This window comes from Triticum dicoccoides, chromosome 3B (assembly GCF_002162155.2).
Source record: "Triticum dicoccoides isolate Atlit2015 ecotype Zavitan chromosome 3B, WEW_v2.0, whole genome shotgun sequence".
In the NCBI taxonomy this organism is placed as follows: domain Eukaryota; kingdom Viridiplantae; phylum Streptophyta; class Magnoliopsida; order Poales; family Poaceae; genus Triticum; species Triticum dicoccoides.
The window spans coordinates 475,578,628-475,588,457 of record NC_041385.1 but is presented as its reverse complement, the minus strand read 5'-3'; the positions used below and the strand labels follow the sequence as shown (position 1 = coordinate 475,588,457).

Here is a 9,830-nt window from a genome sequence, read left to right as displayed (position 1 = left end):
TCAGAAGTGCTCAGGCATCAAGCCTGTAAAAGTTTAACCGGTTACAAAACCACTCGGCATTCCGAGGCAAATTTAAGACGATGCATAGAAGTTTTTCTTACTCCTCAGGTGGAGGACTGTAAGGCACGACGAACTCGTCCAGGTCGATTCCATCAGCAATCCGAGTGGCAGCTGCAATAAAGGTCTCCATGAAAGATCGGAAGTCATGCTTCTTGGTATTGGCCACTCTGAGGGACGCCAGCTTGTCCTCTCGCGCATCCTTGCAGTGAACATGGACCAGAGACAGAGCAACATCAGCACCACACCTGGCAGAAGACTTTTTCCATTCCTGCACTCGGCCTGGAACTTCATTCAGTCAAGTCACTAGGGACTCGAGGTCATTTTGGAGCGTTTCTCCCGGCCAGAGCGTCGTGTCGATTCGCGACATAGCAACCTTCAATCGGGCAAGGTAGTCAACCACACCAGTAACACGAGACTCCAGTCGGAGCACGTTCATGGCAGCTTCGTCCTTCACAAGAGAGTTAACGGGGTCCAAGCCTGTCTCCACTCGACTGGTCTCCTCCTCAAAGTTCTGGCAGAATTCTACAAACACAACTCAAAGATTAACCAACAGATCTACGATAAGTTGATGATTACAAGTCAGTCGGGCAGGAGAGATTACCCTCAAGCATGATGAATAACTTCTTGGCGAGCCCTCCCAGATAAGCCTCCAGATCGTTCTTCTTCCCCACCAGTTCTCCAGCCTTGTCATTCAGAGCTATCTTGTCGTTCTTCAGACGGCTGACTTCCTTGTTGGCCGCCCCGAGAGCAGCTTTCAGATTGGCATTCTCCTCTTCAAGTTTTCCGACTAAAGCAAGTTTCTCTTCCGCAAGCTTCATTTTGTCCGAAGCCACCTTCTGCGCCTCGGCAAGGTCGTGGTCCTTCTTCTTCAGAGCCTCCTTCATTTTATCTGCGAAATGACAACAAGGTCAGAATCAAGAACGGACAGAAAGATAAAGACAGTTGTCAAGTTCTCACCAATCATACCTTTTGCCTCGTCCTTTGCCTTCTTAAAGTTCTCCTAAACAAGCTTCAAGTCAAGGTTGAGCTAGATATGTTTGTTTTCCAACTCAGTATAACGAGCCACAAGCTCACAAGATTTCTGTGAAAAATCAGTCGACAGACATCAAAGAGAGGTTGCTTCCGATTGACTAAGAGAAAAATTGTAGCATTTTTAAGACTACAGCCGAATCAAAATATTCAACAGTAGTCTCGGGGACTACACCCAGTGGGTGCACTCAGCGTGCCCCCACTGGTTCTACCGACTTGGTCCGATCAGTCGACCGAAAGAGACATAGAGGTTATGATCGAAATTCATAGCTAACTGCCAGCAGTCAGCCATGGTCTCATCATGATCTACAAAAAAACAGGTTCTTCAGACTACAATCGACTGCCAGCAGTCCACCATAGTCTCGGGGACTACACCCGGTGGGTGCACTCAGCGTGCCCCCACCGGTTCCAAGATTACATTCGACATGGTCCGACCAGACCGAGTGAAGAAGTTAAAGTGAAGAAATTCAAAATACGAAGACTACCGTCGACTGCCAGCAGTCCACCATAGTCTCGGGGACTACACCCAGTGGGTGCACTCAGCATGCCCCCACCGATCCATAAGTTCAATCGACACACCCAGTGGGTGTACAGAAACAAAGATCTTCGAAAAGAAAGTCTTCAGATAGCATATCCTAACAGAACAAGCGGTGACCAACTAACCTGGACGTTGCTCTGAAGGGCTGAGCTAGCATCATAGGCCGCTTGGCTGGCTTCCCGGATCGCTTTCACCTGCTCCATCATGATCCCCGCCTGGCGTATAGCCTCCATAGCAGCACCCGCTTGGTCCTCTGGGACGTGGTGTGTAGCAAAAAGGGAGGGCGGGTCAGCAGTCGACGACGAAGGCCGGGCACTCGTCAGTGGCACAGCGAAAGACACAGTGTTCCGAGTGATGTTGCCACCCTCTAGAACCAATGTCTCAGGAACTGATGCAGTCTGAGGAGTCTTGCCAGCCGTCGCCTTTCTGTTCCTCCTCGACCTCAGTGGCGCCTCGTCCTCATCATCAGGGAGATCAATGACATGGGGAGGAACTACAAGAAAAATCTAAAGTTAAAATCGAAACTCCAATCGACCAAAAATAAAACCACAGAGAGAGTGCCAAGGTTGGAGGTGGCAGCGTCTTCCATTTCCTGGTCTTTGTTCTTGGTGGAAGTCTCGGAGGTAGCAGCACTGCAGATTTCAGAAACCAATCGGTTAGTCCATGAGTCGACCAAGAGCTCGTCCGTGCTAAACAAGGAAATATAAGTTTTATTGTTACCCAGAGATAGTGGGAATGGCCATTCTCATCTTCGGCAAGGCTTTTGGCGGCTTTGATGGCTCCGCTTGTGGATGCTTTGGCGCTTTCTCAGTCGGCGCCGGAGAGGCCGCTCGAGGGCGCTTCGACGATTGCCCAACGGGCGCAGCCGCTTTGCCTCGCTCACTCGCGGGATCGTGGATGAGCTTGGATCGCCTTTCCGCGTGAGGAGGATTGACTTCCTCCTCCTCCTCCTCCTCGCTGGAGTCATCATCACCCTCTTCCTCCTCACCATCAGATTGCCACTCCTCACTTTCGCCTCCGCTCGCCTCTTCCTCCTCGACCTGTTCTTGCTCCCCGTTGGGCATCGAGTACATTTCAGTAGTGGCCTAGAAGACAACAAACAAGACAAAAGTCAGTCGACTGAATTTTAACAAAACGGAATGAAGAAAGCAGGATCACAGTCGGAGATGCAGAATCGGACCTTGTCTGGTTCATAGGATTGGTCGAGTGGAGGAATCCTCCTGGCTCCTCGGGGGTTGTCTTTATTCCCTGTGATGCTCGCCAGCCACCTCTCCAGCGTGGCCTCGTCAATCTCCTCTGGGTGGATCCGAGTGGTGTCCTCAGTGCCAGAATACAACCACATCGGGTGGTCTCGAGCTTGGAGTGGCTGGATGCGTCGTCGGAGGAAGACCTCCAGGAGGTCCATACCGGTCGCCCCATCACGGATAAGCTGGACAACCCGTTCGACCAGCACCTTAACCTGCGCCTTCTCTTCCGGGAGCACCTTCAAAGAGAAAGGTTTCCTCACTTGGTCCATGGAAAAAGGAGGGAGTCCGGTCGACTGCCCTGGCGTCGGCTGGTCCTTGAAGTAGAACCAAGTCGACTGCCATCCATGGACCAAGTCGGGAAGGATCATGGCCGGAAAAGCACTTTTCCCCCTCATTTGAACCCCAAGACCCCCACACATCTGAATCACTTGTGTTCTCTCGTCACTCGAATTGGCCTTTTTCACCGTCTGGGAGCGACAGGTGAAGATGTGCTTGAAAAGGCCCCAATGAGGCCGACAGCCCAAGAAGTTCTCGCACAAGGACACGAAAGCAGTGAGGTACACAATGGTGTTGGGTGTGAAGTGGTGGAGTTGTGCCCCAAAGAAATTCAGAAATCCCCGAAAGAAAGGGTGAGGCGGCAGAGAAAACCCGCGGTTGACATGAGTGGCCAAGAGAACGCACTCACCCTCCTGAGGCTGCGGCTCAGACTCCTTCCTCGGGAGCCGCGCCGATCCATGGGGGATCAATCCTCCATCGGCCAGGTCGTCGAGATCCGCTTGACGAATCGTCGAGCGGATCCAGTCGCCCTGGATCCAGCCTTGCAGCAAGCCGGCCCTCGAAGAAGATCCGCCACGACTGGTCGCCCTTCCCTCTGCCTTCGCTGTCGCTTTCTTCGCTCGCTCCAAGGCTGCCATCTTCTCCTTCACCATCATCACCGGCGAGACGCGCACGGAGCAGCGGCGCTGGGGCGGAAGCGAGCGCGGCGGATGAATCTGGAGAAGAGGGAAGGAAATGAGAATGCACTGTTCAAAAACCCCCGTCCGGCGCCTTATATGGGGTTGCTTCCGAGTGACTGACCTGTAGGCCCTGGCGATCCTGTCAAATCCCGCAACAGTCGCGCGCGCGATACGTGGCGAAAAAGGTGGCGTGGAAATCGAGGCGTCCCTGCCTTATCCCGTCCGATTGCTGCGGCCTCCTCCGCCCCACGCGCTTCCCGAAAATGCGGATCCCGCTAAATCCGCGAGCTGCAGAACAACTCGTCAGATGGAAGATCTCCTCCGCTCTTTCGTTCGGAGCCCTCCAAGTAAAAACTTCACTCGACGGATACAAAGAATGGATCAAGGCGACTGAAAAAGAAGTTGGTGCCGTCACCTAAAGTTCATTGATCCAGAACAAGACATACACATAGCATGAAAATGGGTCGGAAGTATGTTCAACTCCTTCCCCACTCAAACCTCGATCCATTCGGGGGCTAATGATGAAGCTATGTACCTAGGGTAGGGTCATGGACCTGTCCAAGATACCCTCCCCAAGGACATCTCTAGAAGAAACTACCTTTCAGTCGACCTGGAAACGTTCCACTCGACGGACTCGAAGCCACTCGACCATGAAGCCATCCACTCGACTACCGGGAGACCTAACGCCACTCGGCAGGGAAACGGTCGGTCATTAAGTAGCTTTTATGGTCATCATGGCACTTTATTTGTAGCGTTACCAGTAACGTCCGACCTTAATGTACTTTAAACCCTACATAACTGAGGGTCGGAGGGGTCTGGCGGACTCTATATAAGCCACCCCCCTCCTCAGTGTAAAGGGTTCGCACCCCTGTAACTCATACACATATAATACCGGTCGACCGCCTCCGGGCCCCGAGACGTAGGGCTGTTACTTCCTCCGAGAAGGGCCTGAACTCGTAAAATCCCTTGTGTATACAACTACTCCATAGCTAGGATCTTGCCTCTTCATACCTACCCCCCTTTCTACTGCCAGACTTAGAACCACGACAATGTCCGTGTAGCAGATTTTTAAAAACAATATACCATTGTCTATATTTCTAGATTATTAACAGAAAGTAATGATATTTAATTTGAACAATAGCGGAAGCTATTGCAGATGCAATAGCTTACGCTATCTCTGCTATTTGAAACTATGGGCATGAGTCCATAATTCACTACAAGAGGCAACGTTTAATTCTTGTGCTCCTAGTGGGATCGATAATATTACTTCGAAAGGGCTACAACTAAACCCTGGGCACTTGCAGTTGTAGGCCATCAGATGCGCGGCAGGCTGGGCTCAGGCACTCATCACGCTCTGCTGGATCTCATCGTCGCTGCCTAGGACCGGGTCTTGCTCCCTTTGGTCGGCATCCAGCTCCTTCATCGCGAGCCTCCGCCACAACTCGCCGACGACACACGCACAACCCCACCAATCCTTTGCTCCCCACTCGCGAATAGGCAAACCGATGGCGGGAGGCTGTTCTTGCGGTTCAGTGTTGATTTTGTCGGTAGATAAACATCTCCTTTTTCTCATCATTGAGGATGGTAGACAGACGCACAGTTAGTTCAGCAATGTTAAGTTCAGTGTAGTACTACTCAAGTTGAGTTTAGTTTAGGTATAAAATTATCTGTTCATGCTTATGTTGCAGCAGATAGATACAATTGTATGGAGTTATCTGATCATGCTCAGATGACCTATTTCTGTATAGTACCAAAGATTGCAATGCATTTTTTCAGTGGAAGCAATTGTGAAGAGAAAAATCATAGAGCAGTGGTGTCCTATTTTAGAGAAATTGTTGGAGACCATCAATTTCTCATGCCCTAAAATACACTTTTTTGTGCCCTAAAATTTACCCCAAGCAATTTTGTATGCCCTAAAATAGGGCAGCTATTAGAGATGCTCTAAGCAATGGTCTAAAATATGTATAGCGTCTCAAACGGGTGACGTCATACTATCATAGACAACATAGACATCAAACCGTGCAATTGGATATGTACGAATGCCGCGTTATTTTGTTTTATTGTCTCCGTCATATTTGTCACATTGCACCTACGTACCTGGACTAAGTTATATGTAGATCCAAAACCTGAACGTTTCCTAGCTGTTTGTCCGTTGGTGCAACTATAGGCGCAGTTCCCAACCCAGTAATGGAGGATCTCCAATCAGTCGGAGGAATATTATTTCCCTGAAACGATAGTCCTGCCGATATTAGTACTCCTATATAGGAGCGTTTTGTCTGCCTGTCTTTGGAAACGATAAATATGCCGGTGTCGTTTGGCTGTAATCTTAGTTGTGATAGGTCCTTGATGCCGCACCATTCTCTGTGAGCTTAGCTGTGGTAGGTCACTGATGATCTTTTCAAATGCATTGTTGATTTGGTTAATCGGTTAATATCTTGATTTGTTCATCCGCTGACGCGAGTTGTTTGTAGCGAAACGGCGGCTAGCGGCAGAACCACTGTTTGACAATCAGAAAACCAGGGAACAAGTAGTCGAAAGTTTAGAAGTTGTTTCCATGATCCATGGTTCCAGTTGCACCATCGTGCCGTAATGCTCCTTGAGTTTGTTAACCTTGGAGAATGAAAGAAAAGCCACGGCTCTAATGTAAGCCTGGGCGTCAGCTGATCTCTTCTCCCCATCGCATCAATTTTTTCATGCTTTACCTTCTGTTTAATTAATGAAAATGGCAAGTTCTTTTTGCCTTGTCTGAAAAAATAAATCCATGCTTGGTATCACACTGTGTTGCAAGTCGCATCGTCCGCTGTAAGGGGTGGCATTTGCGAAGATTTTTGTTGACATTTTCTCTAGAGACGCATGTCATTTTTTTTCTCTTTATAGATGCATGATAGTTTTTTTTTGCGGGTGAGATGCATGGTAGTTTATGTAAAGAACAAAAGTTTAAGGCAAAAATAGGTAGAAACTGCTACCTTTAATCTCGCGTCGCAACTAAAACTGTCAGCAAAGTGCGTCATCCCCCTCCCAGGGAACGTCAGCTAGATAATATTATCGAAAAAACAGATTAGAGTATAATAATCTTGGAAGAGCAGAACAGACTATGATCTTGAGAAAACAGGGTAGAGGATGGCGTATGCTACCCTAGTAGTAGCAGTAGTAGGAAACAAAAGCATAGTAGTAGCACTGCTTCCCGTACGGCGGCACTCCTGTACGGAGTAGTAGCTGCTGCGTTGTCCGGGAGCACACCGAAATCCTGAAAGCATTCATCGCCATTCGCCAATGATATTTCACAGGCGCGGAGCAGGGGAGGGGGGAGCTGAGGCAGTTCCACTACCCGAGGAACTGACCGAGTTGGCCTCCAAAGTCAGAGGTCACACGATCTCTGACTTCCCTACAGCGACAGCAATACCATACGCCGTTTTCAAAAAAAGAAAACTACCAGCTCGCGAACAAAACCCCGTATATCTTCCTCGGAGAACCGCGAGTCCGCGACGCGAGCACTCCACACCACAGCGGTGCCGGCCTTCCACTGACCCCGTTCGATCACCACCGCAATCTTTATTCATCCCCCCATGCCCTCTCGCCGTCCCCAACCGTTGCGCTACGCCGCGCGCACCGATCGAGCGCCGCTCCGGCTCCGGCTGCTCTATATATACTCGACGCGCCGCTGAGACTGTACTGCATTACACACCAAGTTGCCAACACAGTCGTAGCAGCAGCAAAGGTAGCCAGTGAGATGGAGGGGGAGTCGAAGCCGGCGGCGATGGGGGTGCAGGCGGCGCCCAAGGGCAAGTTCAGGATCCCGGTGGACTCCGACAACAAGGCCACCGAGTTCTGGCTCTTCTCGTTCGCGAGGCCGCACATGAGCGCTTTCCACCTCTCGTGGTTCTCCTTCTTCTGCTGCTTCGTCTCCACCTTCGCCGCGCCGCCGCTCCTGCCGCTCATCCGGGACAACCTCGGCCTCACGGGCAAGGACATCGGCAACGCCGGGATCGCGTCCGTGTCGGGAGCCGTGTTCGCGCGTCTCGCCATGGGCACGGCCTGCGACCTGGTCGGGCCCCGCCTGGCGTCCGCGGCCATCATACTGCTCACCACCCCCGCGGTGTACTGCTCCGCCATCATCGACTCCGCGTCGTCGTTCCTGCTCGTGCGCTTCTTCACGGGCTTCTCGCTCGCCTCCTTCGTGTCCACGCAGTTCTGGATGAGCTCCATGTTCTCGTCGCCCAAGGTGGGGCTGGCCAACGGCGTCGCCGGCGGCTGGGGCAACCTCGGCGGGGGCGCCGTGCAGTTCATCATGCCGCTCGTGTTCGAGGTCGTCCGCAAGATCGGCAGCACGGACTTCGTCGCGTGGCGCGTCGCCTTCTTCATCCCGGGCATCATGCAGACGTTCTCGGCCATCGCCGTGCTGGCGTTCGGGCAGGACATGCCGGACGGCAACTACCGTAAGCTGCACAAGAGCGGGGAGATGCACAAGGACAGCTTCGGCAACGTGCTGCGCCACGCGGTCACCAACTACCGGGCCTGGATCCTGGCGCTCACCTACGGCTACTGCTTCGGCGTCGAGCTCGCCGTCGACAACATCGTGGCGCAGTACTTCTACGACCGCTTCGACGTGAACCTCCACACGGCCGGACTCATCGCCGCCAGCTTCGGGATGGCCAACATCATCTCCCGCCCCGGCGGCGGGCTCATGTCCGACTGGCTCTCCGACCGGTTCGGCATGCGCGGCAGGCTGTGGGGACTGTGGATCGTGCAGACCATCGGCGGCATCCTCTGCGTGGTGCTCGGCGTCGTCGACTACTCGTTCGGCGCGTCGGTGGCCGTCATGATACTCTTCTCCTTCTTCGTGCAGGCCGCGTGCGGGCTCACCTTCGGCATCGTGCCGTTCGTCTCGCGGCGGTCGCTGGGGCTCATCTCCGGAATGACCGGCGGGGGCGGCAACGTGGGGGCCGTGCTGACGCAGGTCATCTTCTTCCGCGGCACCACGTACAAGACGGAGACGGGGATCATGTACATGGGGCTGATGATCCTGGCGTGCACGCTGCCCATCACGCTCATCTACTTCCCGCAGTGGGGCGGCATGTTCGCCGGGCCGCGGAAGGGGGCGACGGCGGAGGAGTACTACAGCCAGGAGTGGACCGAGGAGGAGCGGGCCAAGGGGTACAGCGCCGCGACCGAGCGTTTCGCGGAGAACAGCGTGCGCGAGGGCGGTCGGAGGGCGGCGTCGGGCAGCCAGTCAAGGCACACCGTCCCCGTCGACGGGTCGCCGGCCGACGTGTGAGGTCTGAAGAGCGCCCATACTACGTGCTCCACGTGTACAATGGGTGATACGATCGCGTCGCACGGCCGCCCGTGTGTTTTGGGCTTTTGGCCGTGTTCCGTGCATGTACGCACGCCGGCTTTGTGCTGTTTTTTTTTTTTGAGGGTGCTTTATGCTGCTTCTGGTACGTACGGGTTTGGTTTGCTCGCTTATTTGTGATAATCCGCATGTTGCTGTTTATGGTCCCTTGTGAAATAGTACAGTTTTTTCAGTTTTTGTGAGAGACGTGAAATATCGATGTTTTGAAGTCAAACGGCAATGTCACTGTCCTCTTCTTTCTACGGCAGTCAGCAGCCACCGTGTTCACAGTTCACACAGCATCCAGCAGGGATCCAGGTTCTTGTGTCACGTCTACAACAGAGAGACCTATCTTACTTGATACTTTGATAGCAATGGTACGTCAACGGAATAAAGCTACGCAAAAGTTACGGACTTAAGCTTATTAGAGCATCACAGTCGATTCCTCATAATTCCTCTTATCATCCGTTCTTTAATTTTCTATTTTCATCAAAGTTAAGGACCCTCTTATCTGGCTGACTTTCGCCAGGGAGGGTGGCATATGCGAACTGACTTTGTGGTAGGAAGTGGCGAGGGGTGGCATTTTCTTCCCGAGAAGGCAGATTTTGTTTAAAAATTGTCATCGTCTGATCTTTCCCCACAACTAAAATTGTAATCAAATGACATTC

At 52.3% G+C, this 9,830-nt stretch overlaps 1 protein-coding gene across 1 annotated transcript; it reads left to right on the top strand.

Annotated features, from left to right (window-relative positions):
* The first annotated feature begins 7,399 nt into the window (after positions 1-7,399).
* On the top strand, positions 7,400-9,368 carry LOC119276620 (high-affinity nitrate transporter 2.3-like). The gene has a single exon (XM_037557744.1). It carries the CDS (start codon positions 7,561-7,563, stop codon positions 9,103-9,105), a length of 1,545 nt encoding a protein of 514 aa, XP_037413641.1. The 5' UTR covers positions 7,400-7,560; the 3' UTR covers positions 9,106-9,368.
* Positions 9,369-9,830: the final 462 nt, after the last annotated feature.

Bases quoted from the DNA above. Each gene is read 5' to 3' on its own strand.
- LOC119276620 (XM_037557744.1), top strand. From the start codon at position 7,561: ATGGAGGGGGAGTCGAAGCCGGCGGCGATGGGGGTGCAGGCGGCGCCC.